General features: G+C 49.7%; 1 protein-coding gene across 14 annotated transcripts in view; it reads right to left on the bottom strand.

Moving 5' to 3' along the window:
• Positions 1-27,628, bottom strand: part of TACC2 (transforming acidic coiled-coil containing protein 2) — a 184,500-nt gene that overhangs the window by 3,060 nt on the left and 153,812 nt on the right. For 13 of the 14 annotated variants that reach the window (XM_027112815.1, XM_027112827.1, XM_027112816.1 and 10 more), the window contains 9 exons: positions 23,068-23,129; positions 21,945-22,060; positions 20,621-20,792; positions 11,825-11,968; positions 11,048-11,124; positions 7,516-7,559; positions 1,389-1,549; positions 1,064-1,170; positions 551-671 (listed from right to left, as the gene is read on the bottom strand). In XM_027112815.1, the coding sequence (XP_026968616.1) occupies positions 551-671; positions 1,064-1,170; positions 1,389-1,549; positions 7,516-7,559; positions 11,048-11,124; positions 11,825-11,968; positions 20,621-20,792; positions 21,945-22,060; positions 23,068-23,129 (1,004 nt within the window). Of the gene's footprint in view, positions 1-550; positions 672-1,063; positions 1,171-1,388; positions 1,550-7,515; positions 7,560-11,047; positions 11,125-11,824; positions 11,969-18,223; positions 18,314-19,192; positions 19,334-20,620; positions 20,793-21,944; positions 22,061-23,067; positions 23,130-27,628 lie in introns of all 14 variants that reach the window. The other variant, XM_027112831.1, reaches the window with a different exon arrangement.

Here is a 27,628-nt window from a genome sequence, read left to right as displayed (position 1 = left end):
CTCAGAATCAGATTCACAGCACCCCTGGGTGGAAGGGGCTTCTCATCTGGACACCCAGGGAGACGGTGTTTAAGGTGGTCCAAGCACTTGACTGGAAATCGGGAAATCTGGGGACAGGCTGAGGGACCTCAGGAGGATCCCACCATCCGTGAAAATGAGAGGACACCTGGGGGCCCTTCTGACCCTGACGCTGCCCATGTTCTGCAGCAGGGGGCTGCCTGGTGGGTACCATCCACTTACTGGTAAACTCGCTGGATGCAGGGATTAAAGTACTATGCCTGGCACACTGCAAGTGCTGAGCAAATATCTGACGAATGAACGCTGAAAAGGAATGAAAAATGGCAATTCCCAGAAAGGCAGAAAAGAGGCCAGCCTCGGGGCTGCGGTAACCTGGATCTTCCAGAGGGAGAGCGAGGCCATGCTCATGAAGCATGAACTTGTCCCGGGAGTGCCTGACATGCGGGCTGTCCTGGAGCTGCCACGGGCACAGGGAAGCCTAGCCTCTGTGTGTCTCAGTGTCTGGCCAGCCCGGCCCGCCTGGGCCTGTTACCTTCTGCTCCAGCGTTCTTTCCAGAGCGTCCACTCGAAGCTGCTCCTTCCGCAGGCTTGCCTGGTACGCAGCCTGTTCCTGCTGGGCCTTGCCCCGGACCTGGGCGATCTCAGCGTTGGCCCTGCAAGAACGGCGCGGGGATGGGGTTCAGAAATGACCACCCTTCCTCGCAGATGCCTCCCGCTTTCCTTCTCCCAAATCTGGGTAGGGGGAACCCCATCACCTGGCTCCAGCTCTTTCTAATGGGGGCTGGAGCACAGGAGCCCATGAGAACCCCCACGCTCGTGATGCCGAGGTACTTCCAGGGGGTACCCCGGAAATTACAACACGCATCCCTTATTTATCAAGATGGATGCGAATGGAGAGTGCACTCTCATCCTGAACTGTATTGAAAAGCACAGCTACAATAACCACCCTGCCCAAGCCGACGGCAGTGGTGCCAGGAGCTCCCAGCCTGCCTCGGCCGGGGCTGCTGGGGGGCCCTTGGGAGCAGACCCGGGGTGGGGGCATCACCTGTCCAGCTTCTCCTCCGCGTGGACCTTCAGCGCCTGGTACCTCTGCTCTTCCTTCTTTACTCGGGACAGGTACTCCTGCGCACATTTCTTCAGCACCTCTTCATTCTGACTCGACAGAGGACAGGGGTCGAGGCCACAGAAGAAATGCCGAGGAGGGTTGGGAACCCCAAGCGCCCTGGGACGCGGGTGTAACCCCGGACAGCCAAGTCCGAGCACCCCGGCCTGCAGGGACGGCCTTCCCGAGCGGCCCACAATCCTCCCAGCCCGCCCCACCTCCTCCGCCCCACGCGTCCCTCCCGCTCTGCCCGCGAACCTCAACACACCTTGCGGAAGCCCTCCAGGACCTCCTTCATCTTCTCGTATCTCCTGAAAAGATCGGCCAGAGATTTCTCCACCGAGTTCAGGTCGGCCAGGGCCTGCTCCTTCTCCAGGACCAGCTGCTGGACCGTCTGGTGGGAAACTGACTTCTCCCTCTGTTCATCCTCTGGCAGGAGACACGGGAACAAAATGATGGGGCCCATGGGTTCTGGACCTGGTCTCTGGGGCTGGCTGAGTCCTCAGATGCAACTCAACCTGACTAGCGAGCAATCTCAGACCTTGGCTTTTGGTTGAGACAGACCCACTCCCCCGAACCCATCCAGCTCTAAAGGAACAAAACCCACTGGCGCAGCATCCCAGACCTGGGCCTGGGCAACATTAGATGGGATGGAAACGAGCCAGCATTCTTTAACCTGATCAATGCAACCCTGGAGACCCTGGTGATTCTATGTGATTGTCCACAGCACACAGACCGATCCATAAGGTAAGAAAGAAAACGTTGCTACTGAATTTTGTGTTGGTCCGGATTAAAAGGTGCCGCAGATTGAGCTGTGAGGGAGGGAATCTCCCTTCTTAAGTGTTATTATTAAGCTTAAGCTTAAGTGTTATTATTAACCGTTTTAAGAAAAACGGTTTCCTCGTCCTTAAAACATCCCATGAACCCAAAGCCCACATCATCACGGCCCTGAAATTCTACTCCACACAAAAATGGACATTTCCTTTGATACAGCAAGTATCTTAACTCCCAGGAAAAGGGAGCTATTTCTGTCAAAGTGAGTTTCCCAGTTATGCACAAAAGAATTAAATTCTGGCCCAGTTCAGAGTGGCTGATCCTGGTGAAATGGACTGCTTGGTGGGCCACTGCAGGCGAATATGCCTGGAACCCCGTGAAAATCCCTCATATTGATGGGAACGGCTTTCTCTGGCCACTCTATAGAAAAGCCCCTCGACCGCACAGCGCTCTCTGTGCCTTGTATGCCAATCCATCATTGGTCTGGGTGGGCAAGGAACCACTTGCTCTGAACCGTCTGGAACTTTGCTGACAGCAAAGAGTGGCGGGGGTGAGGGGAAGCCCCACTCCGAGCTCCTGTCCTTCCTTGGCCCCAGGTCAGCTGGGAGGGGTGCCTGGGCCGCAGGATGGACAGCAGCTGTAAATGATGACACAGCCATGGTAAGAGCAGCGGCCAGTGTACCGGGCTCTTGCACATGTCGGGCACCGGACCAACTGTTATCTTGATTCAATGCTCCTAAGCCACTTCCAGGAAGTCCAAACCAGGTCACCCCACCCCAGGGGCTTCCCTCTGCCCTGGAATAAAATCCAAACCCGTGCCCACATGCTCTGCTCTCAGCACTGCTGCGCCTCTGCTGGGAACGCCAGCCTGGAGCTTCCCGCCTCGTTCAGAGGCACCGTCCCTGAGCCCGTTTGGGAAACGCCTCCTCTGAGGGGCCCAGTGGTGGCCACTCCGTATCGTGAAATCAGACGTGTGGGTGTGCACGTGTGTGTGTGTAGAAGGCACACTCCCTGGGAGCAGGGTCCTGAGTCTGTTCTGTCCACTGCTCTGTCCCAGAACTAGGACAGTGCCGGACTCACAGCACCTCAATACGCGCCGTGCAGCTGGGCAGTGAATGAATGAGCACAGCCTTGCAGCAGATTTCTAGTATCCCTCCGACAGGAGAAGCCGAGTCACTTGTTCACTGAGGACGCAGCAGATCCAGATCCAAACCCAAGGCTGTGCTCATAACTGCATCTCCACGTGAGCCCCTTAGGGATGGACCTGGAAGGATGTAGCTCCCTTAAAAGCGGGGAGAGGGCGCTTCCCTGGTGGCGCAGCGGTTGAGAGTCCGCCTGCCGATGCAGGGGACACGGGTTCGTGCCCCCGTCCGGGAGGATCCCACATGCCGCGGAGCGGCTGGGCCCGTGAGCCATGGCCACTGAGCCTGCGCGTCCGGAGCCTGTGCTCCGCAACGGGAGAGGCCACAGCAGTGAGAGGCCCGCGTACCGCAAAAAAAAAAAAAAAAAAGTGGGGAGATGTTGCTTTGGGTTCTTTTCCCTTAGATTCCCGATAGACGGGCATCTTTCTGTATCCTGACGTCAGGCATGTTCTCGGGTGGGGGAGGAGGGAAGAGCACGGAACAGGGGACCACATTCTGGTTTCGGCTCCAGCCCTGACCATAAGCTTGCTCATAAGTCCTCCCTCGGGGTCCCAGGGCCTCATTTCCAAAATGAGGGGCTTCTCACACACAGATGGCTGTGCCCACCCAGCAGGGTCCGATTCAGTCAGTCTGGGGTGGGGCCGAGGATCTGCATCTGTGACAAGGTCCCCAGCGATGCTGAGGCAGCTGGTCCCGGGACCACGTTTGGAGAACCACAGGCCCGGAAGATGCCTGAGGTCCTCATACCCTGCCTCTCAGAGATCCCGCTACCAGGGCAGAGGTGAAGACCCAGGAGCCAGAGTCTGAGAGTCCACATTCCAGACCTGGCTCTGAGACTTCCCAGCTGTGTGACCTTGGGCAAAGGTTTTCAGCTCTGTCCTCCACACCTGAAACAGGGGATCCCAGTATTTATCTTATGGCATTTGGGAGAAGATTAAATATAAAGCCCTCAACACATAGTAAGAAGCCAGCATCAGTGACCCGTTATCAGCAGCATCACTGCCTCCCCCCAACTGGTATGATGTCAAGTCCCAGTGACCCACGAAGGGGGAGCTTTTTAACATATGGCAAGAACAGAACCGCCAGCAATCTGTTTGCTACGTCTAGACTCCTAAAAGAAAGGGCGTTACAAAGTTCCACCAGTAACCAAATGCTTGTTTTTATTCTTTGAATTTTAGCTGCCTCCTTAGTTCTCGGCAAGCTGTACGATGCACATTCTGGGCTGGTTCTACGCCATGTATACATTTCACTTGGCTTGGTAAAGGAGCCATTTATCAAACGGAGTCCATCTGATTTCCTGGATCTGAGATTAGGCCGCCTCAGCTTCCTTTCCTCCCCCCATAACCCTTGTAAAAATAGAATTTCCCTGTTCCCGGGGAGAGAGGGAGGAGGAGAGAATGCTGGAGGAGGAGAGAATGCTTCACACATCTTTTTTTTTTTTTGTAACTTACAAATGCTGCTAGGTGCTTCAAAGCAGGAAATCAGCTCAAGACCCAAGATGTTCTATAGACACAACAATAAAACAATGGCCCTGGAGATGTTCTGGCTTTTTCAGGCGGAAACACTATTAAACCATGTGGGGAATGCAGCCAAAACACAAAAGCAAAAGTAACAAAAATAGAAAAACAAACAAACAAATAAGGGTTGCAGTGGGCGGGTGTCAAATTAGGTGAAAAAGCATTTACTTACCAGGCTTGCCTGTTTGTTTTGCAAGCAAAGGGCAAGAAGCAACGGAAAATGGAAGCAAAACAGATAATCAGGGCAGTTGTTAGGAAAGCAGGAAAAAAAAAATCAATCGCAACAACCTGGAATGCAGAAAGCACAGAAATCCCTTTTTGTTCTGAATTCTCAATAGTCAATATTTGAACTTAATGAAACATATTCTCTTTAGTAACATATGGTGAGAACGGACTGTGATGACAAGACAGATGTCACACCAACATGGAGCATGTGTGAAGGTTAAACAGAGGTCAGGGAGCCAGGCTGGAGTCAAGGCTAGCGGAAGTTGGGTAGAAGCTGGTTTTAACTTCGAAATGCTATTACATTCACTCTGGGCCCTGAACGGCAAGCTCTCTGGGCCTGAGTTTCCCTTTCCATGAGGAATGGTGGGTGGGTGAGCGGAAATGAGAAGAAAAATACGGGATCCAGATGAGACATATGGGTGTGTTTCCTGCCTCAAAAGAAGGCAGGTCCCGCCCAGAGCTACAGTGAGCTCCAGCCATGCCGCAGCCCCACACCGTCCTCGGCAAGGACACAAGGACCCTGAAACTGACAGTGGCCCTAATCGGCGACCTGCAAGTGACGGATGGATGACACCCACAGACATGCCACCTCTCGGATGAGAACAGCTCTGGGAAGGTGGGTGATGAACGGGACAGGAAGTGAGGATGGGGAGGGGGCGATGAGGAACAGACACACCATGAGGCGCCACCCCAAGTGACAGCACTGCTTCCAGCCAGGGACGCTGGGGAGGGGGTCTCGCAGAGCCACCCGCAGAGTGCTTAAACACCCCCAAAACAGGAAAACGCTGAGGGAAAATTTCACAGCTCTTGAAGAGAGGGGCTCTCAGGCCAAACACGCCAGGTCTCCTGGAGGGGGTGGGGATAGGGGGGTGGCATGTGTGGCCTTAATCCCTGGAGTCAGGGTTCCACACGCTCCTCAGACTGTGTCTGAATTGAAAGCACTGTTCTAACCACTGTCACCTGCAGCGTGGAAAGCATCAAAGTCCAATACTCTTTCTGTCACCACAAGGACAGGCCACTATGTCAACTAGAGACTCTGGCTCTGTCAGTTTTCAAGAGGGGATGCCTGCTTCTATCAAACCGCCAGCCGAGCCAGAACATCTGGTTGCTCTGGGCGGCCTGCCGTCAGGACAGAGGCTCTTCAACACTGGCCTAAACGTCATCGTCAAAAGTAAAAAATAAAAATGGATGACTGAGACGCAGAAGGATGTTTCCAGATGAGCCATGTAGGTTTGAGTGACATTTTCACGTCCCAAGACTCCAGGATGCGGAAAGGTTGCCAAACAATGTGTATTGGAAGATATAAATCCTTCCTTCTGACCATTTTCAGCAGCAGTTTCAGTTCCAAGGGTTTTTTTTTTTTTTATCTCATCCATATGTATCCATATGTTATACCAATTTAACAGAGGTTTCATTTGATAGAAAGCATACACCATGAGGCTGATTCTTAAAAAAACCCCAATGGGCTTCCCCTTGAGCTCTGGGAGAAATGGTCTTTATTATAATAAACCAAAATTAAAGTTCTTTTGAATGGAAGCTTCTTCACTGTTCCCAAGGCTGTGGTCATATTTACCCTGGGGCAAAAGCTAGAGGTGTGGTGTGACATATCCAAACGTTTGAGATGACGAGGGGTCACCTGCTAAAACAGCATCAAGCTGTGGTTTGCAGTAAGCTTATGTCGTTTGGAGTAAAAGGTTTTTTAAAAAACTGCTATCATGGACCTAAGCAAATAAATAAATAAACAAAGATCCCACACCTCGCACCCAGAGTTATAACAGCATTTTTCAATGATGATCATCAGTGAAAAGACTTGGGCTTGGAACTTCTGCAAAAGGCCTTTTCTCACTTTTTCTTTAAAAAAAAAAAAAAAAAGAGGGCTTCCCTGGTGGCTCAGTGGTTGAGAGTCTGCCTGCCGATGCAGGGGACACGGGTTCATGCCCCGGTCCGGGAAGATCCCACATGCCGCAGAGATACTGGGCCTGTGAGCCATGGCCGCTGAGCCTGCGCGTCTAGAGCCTGTGCGCTCTAGACAGGAGAGGCCATGACAGTGAGAGGCCCACGTACTGCAAAAAAAGAAAACAACAAAAAAAAAGAGCCAGGTGTGTATAACTTGTAACATGAGGCCTTCTTTTATTGTAGGCCAAAGTAATCTGTCAGTACTGGCTGCCAGGGATGCTGTGTTAAGATGGATTCTGAGGCAGTGTCCAACCTCAGTGAGAAATAGTGTTGTGACCAGTTAATAGGGACAGGCAGCTGGACTACCACGTGTTCTACTGTCCTTGTTCTAGACCTCTGTGTAAAGGCCGAGTCAGGTATTTTTTCACTTGTGTCTAAACTAAATTAGGGTTTAGAGATTTCATTATAGAGATCTGATTCTCTCCCATGACCAAAAAAATCACCCAAATATCCTAGTAACCAACCCAAATCTCTTTCCCCATGAGGTGGGCCATTCTGGCTGGGTCAAATGGTGGCCATTGAAGTGACAGCCACGGCTTCCCACAGGCATGAATAATTCATGCTAAGGGACACACTCGCTGACAGGTGTTTCCAGGAGGTCCCCAGACTCACTGATCTGGGGCACAGCCACCTTCTGGGATGCTCTGGTCCCTCCCTAAAGGGCTTCATGCTCTAAGAGGAGCCTGAGAGGAACACACTCTGAGTCTCTACTTTCAAAGCCCTCCCCATAGTTCAGAAATCTCAGGGCAGGCCTAAGCCCCCCACCAGTGAGGATACCCACCTATCATCTGGGCGATGGTCTTCTCATACTCGGCCACTATCTTCCTGTAAGAGAAGTGAAAATAGGTTGGAACTGTGACCACAGAACAGTTTTCAATTTCACGCGGAAGCCCATGTGCTGGATATCAACAGCCTGACCACTGTCTAAGAGGACAAGTCTTATGGGTCACAGACTACTAGGGACCCCTCCAACCTCAGCCCTCTTCTTGTACACCCAAATAGGTTCATTTTCCTAGTGCAAGACTCTGATCAAATCACTCCCTTATACAAAACCTTCTGTGTCTCCCCTCTGCCCACTGAGAAAAAAAATAAGGCCAAACCTTCAGCCTGACAGTCGAAGCCTTCTGTCACCTGGGCCTGATCTTCATCAGTCTTACCTCCTTCCATGCCATCTCGTGAACACAGTGGTTCAGTGAGAACAAATAATTTCTTGTCTGCCCTGAGCTTTCTCACCTCTATGGCCTTGCCCATGTTGTTCACTTCCCCTCTCTCTTTCCACCTGTCATAGTCTGTTTCTCAAGGGCCAATTCAAATGCTACCTCCTCCAGGAAGCCTTCCCCGATTTCTCCTTAGAACCCCATAACATTTTATCTGACTCTTCTTCCAAAACATACATCATAGTACTTGAGTGGAAGGTCCAGGGACCACTTCTTAGTCACCTGTGTTGTTGAGTGGGGGAGTGGCAGGAAACGAAACAGTAGCACTTCTTGGGTAGGCTCAATGAAGAGAAGCTGCACAAAAGCACTAAGATCCCTTGTTTATAAGATTAAAGGAAACTCTCAAAAAAGACTTGAGGGTTTCACCTACATTATCCAATCCACAAGAGAACCAAGAGCTACTAACCTCCAACAGATCTAGGACCTGATTGCAGCTGACCCTGCCTCTCCGAGCTGTGTGATTTGGCCAAGTCAGTACTGGACGCTGAGGGTTCAGCTTACTCCCTGGTCCAGTGAGGATTACCTTAGACCTTGACTTTCGGGCCTGGGGGGTGGGAATTAAATGAAGCTAAAAGCGACAGTGACAGCAGAACACACTCTTGCAAAGGCTAAAGGCCTTGCAGCTGCTGGGTGTCTGTCCCTGGCTTCTTGACCTTGGCCCCAAGGTCACTGCCTCACCCAAGGGCAGACCCACAAGAAAGGCAGCCACAACATGAGTGCACTTGCATTCTCTCTCTGAATCCTACACAGAGACACTTCATGTTTTCTGTGCTTAAACAACCCCTCCTGGCACCCCTGAATCACAAAACAGTGATGGATCTCTGAGGCTGCCCCATCTAAACCCACCACCACTGAGGGCAGAGGCGGGACCACAGCAAGTAAGGGACGTGTCCTTTCAGAAGTGCTAGGAGACTGGGGGCCAAAGAAGTGGTCTCCCTAGAATTGCTATACAGGGTCATTCAGGAACCTTTCCAGGATCCCAGGGCTACAAAGTGGCAGAGCTAGGATTCAAACCCAGGTATCAACTCTGGAGTCTTTGTTATAACCCTTCGGCTCCACTGCCTCCAGGCATTGTGACTTACCCCCATTTTACAGATGAGGAAAGTTAGACACAGAGTTAAGAAACAGATTCAGAGAACCTGCTGTGTAGCACAGGGAACTCTACTTGACTCCGCTGGACAGGAAACTAACACAACATTGTAAAACAACTGTATCACAATTTAAAAAGAAAGAAAGAAAAAGAAACAGACTCAGAAGCAGCTACAAAGCAGAGCCTGACTTCCACCTGGTCTGGCTCCAGAGGCTGACGTTTAGGGCACCAAAAACTAGTGCCTCTGTGCCAGCCGGAGACACTTGAAATCCCACCACACCAGTTACCAAACAGCACTCCCTGGAGCCCCCAGAGGTACAATTTCTCCCAGGAAAGCAAAAGGAATCAGAGACAAGAACTTCCAGCCTCCCCGTATGTCCTGCCTCCACCTTGAGTGCAGGCAAAAAACCAAAGCCACCCGGTTCCCTCCCCAACTTCCCCTTAGCCAAAAAATAAATAAATAAATAAATAAATAAATAAAAGAGATTTTAAAATAATGCAACTACAGGGCCTCAGTTTGAATGTGAAATAGTGCTAAGATTAAGCTCCAGAAGTGATCACAAAAACTGTCAGCAGAAAGATGGAGCTAACAGAAGAAGTTTCAGGAAGATGCTATTTGACCTAGAAAATGGGATATGATCACCTAAACATTTGCTTATTACTTAAAATGGTAGCCAGGAATATGATTTTGATAATTAGCTCACAGCACTACTGCAAGGAAGTGTACTAAAAACGTACAAATTCTTCGACCAATGTTTAGAAATGCGTTCATTCTCCTATTCCCACACTTTGAGACTTTAAAATGAAGCTGATTATGTATTCTTGGCACAGTGCCGGACCTTCTGTCTTGTTAAAATGATTGTGGTCGAATCCATATCTTCTCCTGCAATTGCTTCAGCTCGTGCTGAAGAAAGGCAGGTGTGTGGAGAATGAACTATGCCCCCTCCACCCCGCCACGCGCAGTTCTTAGACCCGCAGCATCTAGAACCCGGACAAGATGTGCTAACCCGGGACGGTCAGAGCAGAGGTTTGGGCCAAAATTGCTTTAAAAATGCCACTTACAATATAGTTTTAAAAGTCACATCCCAAGGGTAAATTCTAGCCCCAGAGATGGTTTCTTAGTTTCTAAGAAGATGATGAATTGAGAAAGGAAATAAAGGGGAAAAGGCACGTGAGGAGTGAAAGCAAGAGGCCGGCTGCTGGGTACAGTGGAAAGAGCTTGGCTTTCAGAGTCAGAAAGGTGGATTCAAATCCATGTTCTTGTTAACTAGAAGCTCCAGGGCCTCCGTCAAGTCACCTAACCTCTCTGCGCCTTCAAGCGGGGCTGACCATCCCCTCGACAGCTGTGGGGAGAAACAGGCTGTGTGTCTCCAGCCAAAGGCACAGTGCTTGGCACACGGCAGGTACTTACCGTGTGGTAGCTGTCATACTTCTATGACAATAGGCAGCAAATGAAAATAACTCAGGCGACATTTGGGAGACACCCTCAATGTTTATCAATTGAGACTGGTGAAATTAATTATGTTAGACCCTTAAAAGGACTGTCAAGCACCTGTTGAACAATAAGGTCAAGATGTATAAAAATCTGTCCAAGTTACGCTAAGTTAAAAAAGAGTATAGGGTAATGTACATTTCTACACTCCACTTCTGAAGAAAAATGGAGGCTACATAGATACCCTAACACATTTGGGATCAGAAATGGAAAATTCTGGGAAGGATACACCAGAAATGGTGCGTAGTAGGTACCTGAAGGGTGTGGAACCAGAGGCTGAGTGGGAAGCAGGTGTGTTTTTCCTTGTACATATATTTATTTGATTGCATTATGTGACTCGTGGTATTTTAATAATAGTAATACACTAAGAATACTTCTGTGAAAATACAAACCTTGTGGAATAACGGGTAACTTCCACAGAGGACACTGTTCATGGGCCACACCAGCTCCAGCTGTTATCAAACCACAGGTAAGCATCCCCCAGGTACCAGGAAGCCCGAGCATCACAACTGACCTCATTTCCATCACTTCCCGCCTGCTTTCTTCATATTTATCTTTCCAGTCCGAGACCTCTCTCTCCTTGGTTATGATCTAGTATCAGGGAGAAGAAGAGGAAGGAGGTTAGTCCCAGCTGAGTCAATTCAGATCTGAGCAATTCATACACCAAGACAAGGAAACACTAAATAAATATGGAATTAAAACATGCTACACCAAATAATTGTATTTAGAGAATTTCCCCAAGCATGAGATAGAAATAAGCCAAACGTGAGACTTTCACAATGTCCACAGAGAGCAACTAAAAGGCATGTGCTTTTTTGTTATAACTCGAACGAGGCCCTAAAAACTCATTAAACAACAGTGTCGGGCTTCCCTGGTGGCGCAGTGGTTGAGAGTCCGCCTGCCGATGCAGGGGACACGGGTTCGTGCCCCGGTCCGGGAAGATCCCACATGCGGCGGAGTGGCTAGGCCCGTGAGCCATGGCTGCTGAGCCTGTGCGTCCGGAGCCTGTGCTCCACAACGGGAGAGGCCACAACAGTGAGAGGCCCGTGTACCACACACACAAAAAAAACAAAAAAAACCCCAAAAAACCCCAATAGTGTCCAAGATCAAAACCCACGGTTTGCCGCCTGTCTCTGCCTGCAGTGGTCAGAGGAGAAAGTCTGTGTCCAGAGATGCTGGCTTTGTGGGACGTGGGTACATACATTTATTTACAAATGGCAGAACCCGGAGCTTTTCCCAGGGCACCCAGAGCTGGCCTTGCCTTCTCTGAGCCACACACACGCCACAGTACCTCTGCCCTGGCGATCTGGAGGGCGGAGTCCAGGTCAGGCTGCTGGAACAGAAGGCCTGTGGGTTTCTCTACCTCGGCCGTCCCGATGCGGGAATACAAGGCTGTTTTGGAGATGGTGACGTCTGTTGGGTGAGCAGCTTCTCTCTGTGGAATGGTTTTTAATTTTAAAAAGTTAACATTAATCTTATGACAAAGAGAATTGCACTCATCCTCTCATGAACGGGTCAGTTGTATGGTTTTGAAACAAAGAACACCAAAAGTATGAGAAAATGCTAAGACTAATGAATGGGGAAATGCCGGATACAATCTACGGAAATCTATCATTCTGCACCTGCACCGGCTGACAAAGGGTCTAATGGCGGACGCCTCCCCAGCTCCCAGGCCCTGGAGTCAAGCACGTCTGGTGCCCGTTTATCACTGCCATTTATCAGCCGCAGAGGCATTTAGGCACAGCGCATAAGAACCAAGGTCATCTTCCAGCAGGTTCCACTTCCAAAATAAAAGCCTGACGGTGAACAATGTTGAATTCTACTCTATGTTTTCCCAGTTTTGAGTAACCACAGATCTGATCATTTTTGTAAGACTTTCCACATTTCAACTTAGGGGACATTGGTTAGCTGTGTTTGAAAGGATATAATTCACACAGAGCTTAAGGCCTACCATAGCTCTCAACCAACATCACCTTCAACGAGCTAGTTTCTGGGTGCCAAAAGGTAAGCGGTACGTTGGAGTTACAGCATCAGCGGGAAAATCGAAAACTGGATCACTGACGACATCCACCTGTGCCGATAAGCCCCTCGGTGAGTGGTGTGATTCCCTGCCCCCACGACCGACACTGGACAGTCACAAGCCTCCTGGGAGGGAGGAGAGGTCTGTGCTGACTCTTCCTCCCTTCGCACAAATGCTCAGCCATTTCCAACACACCCAAAGTGCAGCATTAGGAGCGTCGCCAACCAGTGCAGCGGGTTGTCAATCTAGTGCTACTGCAGAAGAAATGTCAAACCAATCACACTCTCAGTCCTATTCATTAACCTCCTGGCCCGTCGTGGTTGCCAAGGCAAACCTCCACCCTGGTTACTAGAGTCCAACTGGACGTGAAGCAGTGGGGGTGTAATGGGCGGAGGGCAACTGCTTTTCCTTTGGGAAATTTATGAGAAGAGATGGAGCCGTGAACAGAACACCACAGTGTAGAAGAAAGAGAGAGATGTGGGAAAGGATCGGTGAGGACTTATCTTGTAGATGGAAGCAGAGGAGATGAAAGAACCAATGGTAACTGGGAAGGGGGTGACCCGAAGGTGCTTGAGCAGAATTTCTCTCCTCAATCACGGGAACAGGCATGCTTACCCTACTGTGGCCTCTGAGGCAATGAACTTGTGACAGCTTAGAAAACGCAGGTGGAAGCTTAATGGATAGGACTGGAGGTCACCGAGTTAGGACCTGTTAGTTGTACACATGCACGATGAACTAAGTGGTTTAGGCTGTCCTGGAAGCGAGCGTCTGCTGCGTGGGTGTCACTACCCCTGCCTGGCCTTGAGTATCTGGGCTAACTCTCACATGGGACCCAGAATGACCACTGCTGGTCAGAGGGGAGTACCAGACCCCAGGGACACGCCCACCTGTCAAGTGGGATGCCAGGATCTTCGGTGACAGGACATTTGAGCAGAACACAAGTTTAAAGCCCTCAGGAGCAGGCAGGCTGACCTCTCAGAAGAGGGCCTCCAGACCACAGGGCAGAGCCTCTCCCACGTAGGCGTTAATCTCTGATGTCTGAGATGTTTTCAAGGTTCTACTTGTCAAATGGGAAACTTCTCAGGAAGTAAACAGAAAATTATACCTAGATGCCAAGACTCAGTATTTACATTTATCGAGAAAGTTCAAAAACACAAAATTCTGAAGAGGATTTTTAAAAAACCTGTTCCTGTCACAGTTAAGTAAAATAATGTATTCTTTGAAAAAAATTAAATAACGTTTCAAAATGGAAAGAACCCTAGACACCGTCCAACTCATCCTGGTCCCTCTGATGATGAAAAAATTGAGGATCTAAATAAGATTTGGTCAAATCGTTTCCCAGAATGAGATTCAATTCTGACCCAAGATAAACCAACTCTCTGAAGTGCAAGAGAAAATGAATTAAAACTAACTTTATCATACTGGGCAGAAACAAAATACGACCAGTGCAGGAATTAATGATCTTTAAGCTGCCTAATGTCCTTTGTAAAACAAGGAAGGGGATGAAAAATAAACAAAATAAGGAGCTTTCTAAGGAAATGCAAATGGTTACCACCAGATACAGTAATTCACTATCTCCGGTCATCCTGGACACCTGGTGTTTTCAATAAAGAAACATGATGACTTAAGAATCCATTTGAATTACTACCAGAGTATCTGCATGTTAATGCAATTCAAGGTACACACCCTGGTTTTCTCTTACAACCAAGAATTGTTTTTAACTGAAATTAATAGGTTTGTCTCTTGATGATATTTTAAGATCAGACTTAGATTAAGCTTTGTTTCTCCCACATAACCTCCCACTTGCTACTTTAGAGGAACCAAAAAGCCACCAGAATCACAAATTAAGATGTGAAGCGGCCACGACTCAGACAGCACGGGACCAACGTCCAAACTCTCGATCCACTCCCTCAAATCTTGGTCCCTGCGGGGACCCCTGGGGCACTGTCGCCGGGATCAGGCCTGCAGACCTCATGCCTGGGGTCCTTCTGGCCTTGCAGCCAGGGGCTGGGGGTCTTGTCGCTCAGCCAGGCTCACAATCCTCCTGGTGTCCAACCCGCTGCTGCCAGGCTCAGGGGAAGCTGCTATGTCTTGGACCAAAGCAGGATCGCTTTGGTCCCCGGAAACCAGGTGGGAAGCAGTGAGAAGGCGCAGGGGTAGGGCCCAAAAGCCGAGATCAGGTCATGGACCAAGGTCATGGAGCGTGGACACAGGCTGGGTGCCTGGGGGGTGACGGGGCCACGTGGCGCCAGGTGGGGCAGAGAGCAGCCTCAGCCCGGTGCCACCCCATCCAAATCTGACAAGGGGCGGGTCTCAAGTTCAGGATGGCAAACAAAAGGAAGGCACTTGATACGTGCCCTTACTCCACTCCCCACAGGAGGCGCCACCAGCACCGACCAGCCTCTCCTTCCCCCGGGTCAAGACATGGCCTCAGACCTCAACACAGGCTGCAGACGAAAACCACGAATTCTTGAAACTGGCAAATAAGCTGAAACCCACGTGCCAGCCCTTTGTCACTGCCCTTCAGACTGTTCTTGCGGGTTTCGGGTATCACCTGGTTAAATGGCCGGGGTGGGTGGTTTCCGGACACAGAAGGAGAAAAGGCAGCTATGCTATCAGGCCGTTCACCGACCATACAGTTGCCCCAGACCTGATTCCTTCTCCCACTGATGCTGCGACAACCCAGGCATCTTCCTTTATGGGCCAGGACTCCTGGAGGAATCACACACTGAAGATTAACACCATTTCCCTCCCAGGGGAGCCTGTTTCTAGGACCTCCTCCAGTCCCAAAGCTTGCCATTTGTATGATCCTTGTTCCCATGTTACCCAGACACATCCTTCCTTCTTTATATAGGGTCCCCCTAATCCCACAAGGCCAGATACTGGACCATACCCAGTATCTGTTATACACACAAATTAAATCCATCCCTGTGCCCTGCAGCCCTTGGAAAGCCATACAGATGGAACGCTCAGGTTCTATCCACCCTGGTTTAGTGGTGAATCCAGGGCTGCTGCACCTCACAACCAGTGACCTGGTCAGATCCGCCCCCGCCAGGAGGACACAACCGAATTCAGTTCCACCAGAAGTGTGTGGAAGGAAAACAATAAGGGGTCTGACACCCCAGCCCCTGTGGAGTTTCCCTCGTTTCTAACGTTTTCTGACTAATGAGACAGGAAACCGCACAGCAGTGCCTGGAAGGCTGGCTTTGCCGGCCCTCAGTCTGAAGGGAAACGTCGAGTGAAGCTGCTCACAGGAGCGACCAGAAATCACCCCCATCATATTTCATGACGTTTTTCATCCTCTCAGTATGAGTTTTTTTCATTCCAAGTGATTTCATTTTGTGTTAGCAACAGTTTAAGACCATGCTACCAGAAACACTGGGCTAGGTCACCTGCAGCTGAAACATATGAGCAGAAAAAAGAACAAATTGGATACACAGCTGCTGTCTTCTCTTTCTACATATCAGCAGTTTCCAATGTGCTAAGGGCCAATCAAGCATCTCACCAGCAAGAAACCCACAGAAACCTAACTGGGTTCAGGTAAATGGACCACTCTCGGTCTGGTGAGCTACAGAAAAGAGCATCTATTTTCCATGGGCCAACGTCACTAGATTAATATACTTCTTACAAAAGTGGTCCAAGTTCCTATGGTAGAGAAAAATGTTCCTCATACTCCAAGACACTTCTACCCCTATGGAATAATTCTTTTAACACGCCCTTCTGGAATACATAAGGAGGGAGCGGGGGCTGTCTCTCCAAACCACACTCAGTAGACTCAGGTGACAGTATTTTCTCAATCAAAATCGGGACACATGGTCTGAGAACAGGCTTTAACTGACGGGAAGTCAACTGCTGGCCGTCTCTGAGAAGTAGGCACGGGTATCAGGCAGTCCTGAACACTTTATACTCAACTGGAACCACTGAGAACATGCTCAATTCTGCCTCAGACTTCTGGACAGGAATAAACTGTATTTATAGTGACCAAACGTCAAGCAATTCATTCTGTGTTTAAGCCACTACCCAAGGACATCAAGAAATAAATCTAACGGGGGAAAAAATCCTTACTGCTTAATGCATTCTAAAAATCTCATTTTTACGGAAATTAAACCCAAGTGTATGGGTTGGCCACAAGAACAAAGACATCAGCAATGGGTGTTTACATTCCTGTAAATACCCGATGTCCTCAGTCTGGACACCCATGGGATGACCTTCTTCTATCACTGAGAGATGTCTCTGGAAAGGGGTCCCCATTTGGTTCCAGGGAAACCACATGTGGGGGACCCACAGGGCAGGGCCAGCAGATGAACTCCTGATCCTGTCCCAAGGACAAGTGACGGGAGAGAGCACGGGCCCCTCTGCCAAGTAAGCTGTTACTTGAGATATACAGGCAACGAGCTCCCAGGCTCCCAGATGTACAGGCAACTCTCCCAGCTTCCCAGGCTCCATTTTCCACATCTGTAAAATGGGACCTGGACCCGCTGTCTGAAGAGAGATGTTGGGAGAGTCTCATCAGGTAACAAGAGGCACAAGTGAAGGTCACCTCCCAGCAGCTTTCATTGATCGTACACCTACTGTGTGCTAGGCTCTCTGCACGGCACTTACTGTCCTCACAGCAACGTGCAAACTCGCTGCTATTAGCCTCTTGTCACAGATGGAAAAACTGAGGCTCAGAGAGGCTCACCAACTGGTTCAGGGCCACAGAGCGCACTGGGGCCCAGTCCTGGTCTGACAACCCAGGTTCGCCGGGCTGCCAACTGGGGGTGGGGTGTGGGAGAGGGAATGAGGCGGATCCTCAGAGGCCAGGCGCACCCGTCAGCCCTGGGGGTGGGCTGAACCTCCCTGGACCACGCTCCATTGTGCGTGTCATCAGCGACACATTCCAGTTGTTAAGAAAAATGACTCCAAACTTGGAAGCCAGCCAAACAATTTCTGCAGGTCTTGTCAATATCACACTCTGCCCTAGAGAAGGGTTGGCAAATTACGGCGATGGCTCAAATGGCCTGTTGCCCTTTTCTGTAAAAAGGGTTTTCCCGGAACCCGCCACACCCGTTCATCCACGTGTGGTCCGGTGCTGCTTTAGCAGAGCTTGGTGCCAGAGCTGAGTTAGTTGTTACAGAGATCAACAGATGCCTACAAAACCTGAAATATTTACGCTCTCCCGTTGCAGAAAAAGACCGCTTTTCTGTAATCCTTTTGACCCTGGCCTAAGGGTCATCTGACATCTCAGGAAGGTCTTGTTTTCACCTATTCACTATTGACTGGGATCCAGTCTCAGTATGATTAGATGTTAACTTGTAGAAAATAGAAAAGGTGCAAATTATTTTTTATTAGTAGCGAAGCAAATGATTTCTATAGGAAGAAAAAAGAACCTCAAAGGTTATGAATTATCTGTCCTGTTTAACTAGTATTAACCTATTTTATATCTAACTTTGCAATCTTATTCCAGCCTCCTTACCCCACTGACTGGACATCGGTTTCTCGTATTTTCCTCCATTCAACAAGCCTTACCATCCTGCTGGTGTGTTCAGTGTGTACTTATGCACAAATTACACTTTTAGCTTTTTGAAAAATCATACTTTGTCGAACACCTGCCTGGCCATGGTTAGCAAAGAAGCTTCTGGACCACACAACATTCTCAAGAGGCAGCACACGGCAGCAGCAAACCGGTACCTTGGTGTCCTGGCGGCTACGGGAAGCCAGGGTGATCTGCCTGGCCAGCTTCAGGGCTTCTATCCGCATGATGGCAAACTCTAACTCCTCCTGCCGGAGGGGTGGGAAATGAGCAAACCGCAGGGGAAATGCACCGAGACAGGACGGAAATGTTTTCCACATCCAAGAAACGAATGTGCCACGTGAATGTGTCATGACAGGTACTCGGGGAAACATACGCGCTGGCTTTCTTTCACAATTAACACCTCAGCAGATCATGAAATAAGTGTCTCATTTCCTTTTTTTTTTTTTTTAAATCACCCTTTGGGATGTCTGGCGGGAAGTATGACACAAATACGAAGTAATTTTTAAAATGGGATCAGAATTTTTAATGCACTGTTCTTTCAATTTCTCTCCTTTTGTTCATTTCATGTCAAGTCGGCCAACAATTTCCACGAGCGGATTTGCATATCTCAAATGACTATTAACAATCTCTCTTTAAGTTTTTGCTCTGAACATCCCAGTCTAGAGGGTATCAAATTGAGCTGTCAAATTTAAAGCACAGACTGTAGACAATTGTTTTGGTGCCAGATACAAGACCTGAGTCCAGATGTTATCTCAACAGGGGTCTGAGATAACCTTGTATACATAAACAGCCTGGCTCCATGGTGAGCTAATACCCTTGGTTCCATGAATAAATCAGAGAAACTGCTTTTGGGGCTATCAAAACTTCTAAAAAATGACTGCTTCGGTCCATTTCCCAAATTGAAATACAAATGGTTTGTTCCACATGTAATGGCACGATTTATAGCACTCTGGCGTCCTGGGTAAAGACCACCACATATATCTGTCTTTGAGAGGAAGCTATTCCATCTGGAACATTCTCAGCAATGCTCCATTAAATCCTGCCTTATTGCATTTGGAGTTCGGAGGTTCATTCTCTACTGAGGTTTTGACAAACTCCCCAAAGGTCACACGTGGGCTACAAACCTGAAGTTTCTGAGCAAATACTGGGGGGTTCTTTTCTGCTAAGTCGGGTTCCAGATAGTCAAGCGCACCACAGAGAGAGGCTGGATGAGCTAGCCTGCTGAGGAGGGCATCAGCAGAGGCAAAGGAGCCCTCAGGAGCTGTCTGAAGGCCGGCAGAGGAGGACACAGAGGAAAAATAGAGGAGAGCAGAGTGATATCGGTTCCAAGCAAGGACCACCCATCTATTGGCTGGACATCTCTGCCTTAAGGCTGAAGAGAGTATCAGTTAGGTGCCAATACTTTCCTTTTCATCTGGACTAATTCCCACATGCTGATCATGGGCATCGTGAGATGGGCAGGCCCAACCCGCTCCCCAAAAGCACAGCCTTAGGTGCCCTCTCCACCCCGTGTCACCCTCACTCCATAACCAGTTGCTAGAAGGAAAGCTACCCTTTACTTATTTACTTGAGAACCTCAGTGGGTAGGAGACAAGGTAGGTGATGGGGTTTTTAAACGTAAGTCATCAAGAACCTACTTTCCATTGTAAACATCCAAAGGAAGGTTTGGTAAAGGTCATTTTCTAAATAATGGAAAGATGACCTCAAACTGGTAGATCAGAAAGACTTCCAAATCAGAAGGCAAAGGTTGCGGAAGTTGAATCACGCATGAGTCCTTCACAGTATCTATTTGAGAGACAGCCTAGGTCCCGTCTGGACTCTCTTTTTGCTCACTGTTATTTTCCCAGTATCCACCTGCCAGACATACAGTAGGTGCTAAATAAATACTCGATGCGTGAGATAAATGAATGTCTACTAATCTGGAGCAATAAAGCAACACGCCAAGTCAATGGCCTCATACCCTCTTGGGGATTGCTAGGGGGAAGTAAAAATAGAAAAACAGAATTGGCCAGAAGGGTGATCGATTTTAGACGTGTGGGGCGCGTGGGTGAGGCCTTCAGCTCAGGTCTATTCGCTCTGCAGGTCCCACAGGGGTTGGGAGGGAAGAGGTATAAGTCCTGGTCTATAAACAGGAGGGACTTCCCATCACCAAAGCCCAGGAGAACCAACTGTTCCTCAAAAGGAGAGTGTTTCCTGATCTACCGTACTCTGCCCTCTGCCAAAGAGGACAGAGGAGCAGGGTACAGACTGATGGCAGCTCAAAAACCAACAGTCCAGCCTGAAGGGTCTAGAAGTGGAAAATGAATAACCCTGAAGGCAAATAAAGCACTTAGGTGAGAACTGCAAAACCACATTGGTGAGGACGGAGAGACCTTCTCTCATCATTATGGGGTGGGGTCTCCTAGGCTGGCTTCTCTGGCGGGATAGGGGAATAGGGACCCACATCAGGTCCCAGGGGAGTGTTGCTCTGAAGGCCTGGCCCGAGTGGTGACAGAACCCAGCTGACCCAGGGCTCACCCGCAGTGATCTCGGGCCCCTCCAACCCCACTTACAATTTCGATCACTTCTGAGGCGGTGCCCAAGGCCATGGCCTCCAGCTCTTTCTGGGAGGATTTCTCTGGCACCTGCAAGTGTGGCTCCTGGCTGGGGGCCAGCCCTCGTGCAACGGGATGCTGGATCTTTGCCCCGGCGTTCACAAGGGCTTCAGTCTCCTCAAAACTGGAGCTAAGGAAGCAAAGCGCATCGTTAGAGGCTGCACTGGAAACCCCACTGAAATTAGCCAGGATGCCCCGACTAACAGAGCAAGCGATCCCAGACTCCCAAGGTTATATTCCCCGAGGAACACGGGCAGGGCTTAGGTGACCAAGGGGTCCGTTGGCTGGATAGAGGGTGGTCCAGCCCCACGTAAGAGCCTGCTGACAACGGACAGCCAAAAGCACAGATGCCACTGGCTAAGGGTACGAGCTCTGGAGGTAAGCAGACGGCCGACCCCTTGACTGTGCACCTTGGCGGGAGGGATTAGGTACTGTAACTCTGTGAAGATCGAGTGAGATGCTGCCTGCGCCTGAAGCGCTCGACACAGTGCCAGTCATAAGGCGCCATTACTGCTGTTACAATAACATCCTCATCTCGTTCCCACCACCCTGAGCAGATTCCGGAGTAGGTATGGGAAGTCATAGCAAGAGCATTCACTCCTACTCAGTGAAAGCGGCAGGTAGGAGAGGACAGGAAGGTCCCAGTGTTAGCATGATACCGCCCCCCCCACCCCAATCCAGCACCACACAGCTCAGAACAGGAGCCTGACAAATGCTTGCATTCACATCCATATGAGTAATAAACGTTTAACAGAACTTCATTTGTGCCAGGCCCTGTGACAAGTGCTTTCCTTACAGCATCTCAGTTTACTTCTCCTTTTGGCTATTTGAACAGGTACCCCTACCCCTATCCCAAGGGGCACCTCAATTCATCTTCAAAAAATCCCTACAGGATCAATTTTATTATTACTCTCACTTTACACGTGAGGAAACTGCAGCCCAGGAGGGTCAAGTAACTCGCATCAGGTCATACAACCAGCAGGGGCTGGGAGTGGGATTCGGGCGCTGAAGCCTCCCCACGGGACAACTTACACAATAAAGCGGGGTGCACCGGCAGGTGATGGGAGGGGCTCCCGCTCTCAGCAGTTAAAGGGTGCTACCTTAGTCCAAAGGGCAGCCCGTGACAAACCCACTGCATCTGTGCCCGTGTGGACACAGGGAGATGGGATTGTGGGCTGCCTGAGTGTGTGCAAATGAATGGCGTTCAGGAGAGCAGGGCAGGTGCTCTGAGGCCTGGGGACCTCCGCCCCGGGGTGTAACTCTCTCAACATGGAAGTCGTACCCTGAACACGGCGTCGGGGACTCCGACATCCGGACGGGGGGAGACTTGACCGGGCTCTCCTGAGAAGTGTCAAACATAAGGTACAAGGCCTGCTTCTTCGGGGTGTCGTCGTCCTGCTGCAGGGATCAAAGTCACACGTCAGCTCGGATGCAGTGGCCTAAACACGCTACAGAGACGAAAACCAGAGCGCTCTTCAATGGGGACAGATAACTCATCAGGGAGAAGCCTTCATTTCTCTCCAGCCACCCGGAAGAGAGGAGAAAGCGGCGCTGGCTAAGAGAGAGGAGAGGAGGACCGGAGGGAAGAGGAAAGTGTAGGAAGAAAGTGGGACCGCCTGCAGTTGGGAACATTTCCGGGGGGGAAATGCAATGGTGTTGGTGTGTTACATGCTGCTCAGCCCATCGGCATTTAGGGGCCATCCTCTCTGGATGGGCAACCATGCTGGCCACCAAGGATAAACAGAGGGGTAGGCGAGACCCCCGTCCGGGCGTGGGCCACAGTTGAATGGGGGAGATGGGCATGACGCCCCATTGTGATGAACGCCACCAACAAGGTTCACTGACTTACAGCGGATGTGGTTTAGAAACAGCAACACCCCATCTATGAATGATGCAAAGAAAGAGAGATAAGAGCAACGTGTCCGGGCTGCTGAGTGTCGCACAGGCCCTCCTGGGCATCTCCACACCTCTGGGGGCATCTCTGGACAACAGCAGTACAAGAGGTCATGTCCAGGACCAAATGCCGCAGCAGCAGCACATGTTAAGCCAGGGAAGACAGGTGCATCATGACAACTCAAAATGAAAGAGAGATGCGGGAAAGGCTTACTGCCCAAAGGGACAATTTTCAGTTCTAGGAAGCAATTAATCTGAAGAAACCAGATAACGGCACACCTTAGATACCACCAAACCACTCCCTCCACCTGTTTTAAAAGAAATCTCTTGACGAGTTCCTTCTCAGTCTAGGAAGTAATTCTGCAGGGAGCCTAACAGCATCCTATCATTTTTCTCCCTGAAAATGGCATCTGAAGTGGATTGAGACAAACCTCAACTCCCCCAGTCCCAGTTCACCAAACTGACAGGATGGGAGAGCAAGTTCCCTGCTGGCTGAAGGCAGAAGAACTTACAGGTAAGGAGGAACCAATTTTCTCCATATATTCGATTTCATAGGAGTTTCTGTAATCCAACTCTGCAAAAGAAACAGAAGGAGAGGTGAGTGCCAGAGGGGGGAGGGGGAGTGAAAAGTTTGGGGCTGGGCAGGTGGGGTCCGGAACAAGGCTTTAAGCTTTCTGAGAATGTCCACTGACTGAGATTTCTGATATGGCCAAAAGGGGGGGCTCGACTCAGCTATTTTCAGACAACTGGTAAACCCCTTACCGTAAAGGGGCTTCTGCCATTTGGGAGCCTGAGAGAGTTCCAAGAGAATTAAATGTCATGACCAAGCACAGATTTGACTGGGGAAAGATCTGAGCATTTTGCACAGAGTTTTCAGATCAGACAGTGTGTACACTGTGGGTGTTGCTTCTCTGTAAGTCTCACGTGCGATACACGGAACCTTCCCAAGTCCTGGTGACATTTTGGAACTGGACCCACAGTTGCCCATCCAGTTGTCAGAAGCAAGGGAAGAACAGTGCTGCTGTAAGAGAAGCTTTGCGAGTTGTCTAGAATGCTTCCCAAAATTCTTCCAGTGCCAACAGGGCCGGTCCAAACCAAATGTTCAGCTGCAAAGACTATTAAAGTCCAATTTGATGGAAAGATGACCTATTTCAAATTGACCGCAGACTTTAGGCTGCAAAGAAAACTCCAGATACTCTCACTGGATACCTGATCACAGGAATGGAGACAGTTTTGTGGATTAACGACCAGAAGGACCTCGTACCTCCTTAAGGCCCTGACTTGTGCATCACTTGGGAAGAATGGAGACTAAGCCAAACCATATGCTGGGCAGAAACTCAGAGTGTCTGTAACCGTCGTGTGAATCTGTCCCTAGGGTCTGCCTCAACCGAAGATGAAGAAGCATTTGTTTACTAAGACTTACTATCTTTCAAAGGCAGGGGACAGTGAAGGACAAAGTGATTTCTAGGCCCACTTCTAGACCTGTCACTTTCCGGGTGCAGGACCCCAGAACTATCATTTTATTGCTCTACTAAAGACCGTCTAAATGGAAAAGATAATAGTGAATCAGCTGCTTCCTTCTCCAAGGTATTACTATTGCCAAGGCATGATTTAACCCTAAATTATTTCACAGAAACCACACCCCCGCACACCCCACAATGCCACAGAGCACCTGGGATGCACGGAATAAGCTGAGGCCACCGTGGAGGTTTTCTAGGCCCTGGGGCCCCGCGTCAGTGCCGGCTCTGGTTACCAGCTCTCCTCAGTGTCCCACCTGGAATCTGAGCTCGTTTCCGGGCAGCAGATCTGGGGGAGTTTCAGGTCACTGAGCTCATTCATCTGCCTTCTTTCCTACCTGCCAAGAGGGTCTCAGACCTTTTGAGAAAACATCTTACTGAACTTGGTTTTCAAAATCCCATTCCCCTGCCTTAAATTCTAACCCTTAGAGGGGAGGCTTGGAGAGGGGAGCCACGTCCAATGTTAGCCCCATTTTTCAACTACGCCACATGCAGCAGGCAGGCCAGGAAGGGTAACGCCAGTTATACCAAATGGCTCAACATCTTTACAAATGAGAGAAGAGGCCGCTCACTAAAGCACGTGCTGCCCCGAGCTGAAGAGGCCAGAAGTTTTGTTTTATTTTGGTTTTTTGGCTGTACCGTGCGGCTTGCGGGATCTTAGTTCCCCGGCCAGAGATCGAACCCGGGCCCACTGCAGTGAAAGCGAGGAGTCCTAACCACGACCGCCAGGAAATTTCCCCGAAGTTATTTTTAATGGGTCCTGTCGTTCTGAAGGCAAGGGGCCTGTGTTTCCATCTGACTCTCATGGCTGGAGTTTTGCTGGGGGACCGAAGGAGCCTGGGTAGAAGCCGGAAGGATGCAACCGAGTCCTGATTGCCACTGCCAGGAACAGGGAAGCCAACTCCCTGACTTCTCTAGGCCCATCGACTTATCCATAAATGGAGCTCAAAGCGCATACATCTTGCAGGGTAAAATGATTTGATGTAAGATGAAAAGCCCCACAGCTGGTCACGCAAAGGTAAGGGACTGTGACCAGGTCTGTTACTGCCCTTTGCTAATATTTCTGAAACTTTTAACATAAGTGATGAGAGGAGATGAGCCTTTTGGAAGGGGACAAAGACACTGCTCCAACTTCCTTGGGTGGCCCTTCTACATCGTTCTACTACATCTTCTACCACACCGTTGTAGTGTGACAACAACGGTGCCCACCACTGAAGACCAGGTTAGGCTCCTGAGAAGGACACCCCTTCTCTATTGTATGCAAGAGGAGGTGCTGGTGCAGCTGTGTGTAGAGGGAGACAGGGTGACCAGCAATGGCCATCCAGACCTTCGAATCTAAAGCAAATACTCCCTTAGGGTCTCAGACCAGAGCTAAGAGGTTTCGGAGGCTCTGTCATCCAGTGGTTCCTAAACTTTCCATCTCTGGGGATCACATGCACAAGGTTTTCTTTCACGGCACCATGTTTCAATAGATTGCTCCAGAAAAGGGCATTTGCTAAGCAAGCACTCACAGAAAAATGTTTATAATTTTGCTAATCTGAGGTTTAAGTCAATAAGAGAGTATCAGTGTCACCACAGTGAGCTGATATGATTACAGCCCCCAAGCATGCGGTTTTAAACTAGCTGGGCATCTTTCTCACCCAGCTCCACAGGTTTTCTGAAATATTAAGACAACTTGAATCTCTTGTGAACCCAGGTAGGGAAGCACCGATCAGCTCAACATCCTCATTCTACACTGAACGAAAGGAAGTCTGTATGACGCTCACGTAAAGAGCATGGTGGAAAAGAAGAGGCCCTTCGAGTCAGGCAGACCTGGTCCTACGAGAACTAGCCCCTCAACACTCAGCAAATCTTAACAGCTCAAAGCCTCTGCTCCCTCGCTCTTACGTGAGGAACTGCAGAAATCCACCACCTAGAGCTGGGAGCGTGAAATGAAATCACGTATGAAAAGGCGCAGCAGGGCTACTCCACCAATGACAGCTGCTCTTTTTTTTTTTTTTTTTTTTTTTTGCGGTACTCGGGCCTCTCACTGTTGTGGCCTCTCCCGTTGCGGAGCACAGGTTCCGGACGTACAGGCTCAGCGGCCATGGCTCACGGGCCCAGCCGCTCCGCGGCATGTAGGATCTTCCCGGACCGGAGGACGAACCCGTGTCCCCTGTATCGGCAGGCGGACTCTCAACCACTGTGCCACCAGGGAAGCCCGACAGCTCCTCCTTATTACTGTTACTTGGAGAATTCATATTGCAGTGAATACGTGTCCAAGTGGCAAATATTATTTCTAACCCAACATTTCATTTTCCCGTGATTTATGACTTCAGTGTAAGAAAGCCTCAATCGCGGCTGCAGCACTGGGCAGGCTCTTTCTGGGGAGTACATCTGCACCCCAACCAGGTTCGTGTCTGGTATGGCCGGACGTGGCTCAGTAACAGGAGGACAATCCGAGAACAGGGCTCTGCATCCAGTTTCTACAACCAGTTGCTGGAGGGAACCAGGCACATTAGAGAGGTGAATGCAGGCCACACCTCTTGAAACTGAGGCTGCTCTGAATTCACATAGACAACGGATTTCCCATCGCCCATCAGCTATAACTATGATCAGGACTTCCCACATATTCACATTTTCTTTTTCTTTTTCATTCATTCATTCATTTATGGCTGCATTGGGTCTTTGTGGCTGCACGTGGGCTTTTCTCTAGTTGCGGCGAGCGGGGTCTACTCTTCGTTGCGGTGCGTGGGCTTCTCATTGCAGTGTCTTCTATTGTTGCGGAGCATGGGCTCTAGGGGCGCGGGCTTCAGTAGTTGTGGCACACGGGCTCAGGAGTTATGGCTTGCAGGCTCTAGAGCGCAGGCTGAGTTGTGGCTCATGGGCTTAGCCGCTCTGCGGCATGTGGGATCTTCCCGGACCAGGGCTTGAACCCGTGTCCCCTGCATTGGCAGGTGGATTCTTAACCTTGTGCCACCAGGGAAGCCCCACAGTCATTTTCTAAGGAGGCAGGTTTACTAGAGTTTTGTTCCAAACTTACAGATTTCCCTATTTGTGGAACTTTTGCAGAAAACAAACAATTCTCAAATATGCTACTAAGCTAGTGAGTGGACTGCTTTAGTTCTAAGTTAAAGATGAAGAAATAGATGTTACCACTGAATGAGGCACCTATTAGCTTGAAAGGTATTATGAAAATAATGCATGTAGGGAATTCCCTGGCGGTCCAGTGGTTAGGACTCCCCGCTTTCACCGCCGTGGACCCGGGTTCAATCCCTGGTCAGGGAACTAAGATCCCGCAAGCCATGTGGCACGGCCAAAAAAAAAAAAAAGCATGTATTTATTTGGTTCCTGATGGTACAACCACACACACATAGCCCAAAACACACACCTTTTGATTCCTATCTATAATGGTGAGCTCAGCTTGGTTTCTATGACATTTAAAAGTTTCTTATTAAGCCTCAAGAGAGGTAAGCCAGCAGGAAACCACAGGTGCTACAAACTGGCCAGGCCCCTGCTAGTCTTCAGCCACCTCCTGCTGCTTCCGGGCTGTCAACACGCCCTCCCCTCCTCCCCC

The sequence above is a fragment of the Aethalodelphis obliquidens genome, unplaced genomic scaffold, assembly GCF_003676395.1.
Source record: "Aethalodelphis obliquidens isolate GAN/ISIS:26980383/991018 unplaced genomic scaffold, ASM367639v1 scaffold11, whole genome shotgun sequence".
In the NCBI taxonomy this organism is placed as follows: Eukaryota; Metazoa; Chordata; class Mammalia; order Artiodactyla; family Delphinidae; genus Aethalodelphis; species Aethalodelphis obliquidens.
This window is presented reverse-complemented; position numbering and strand designations above follow the sequence as displayed.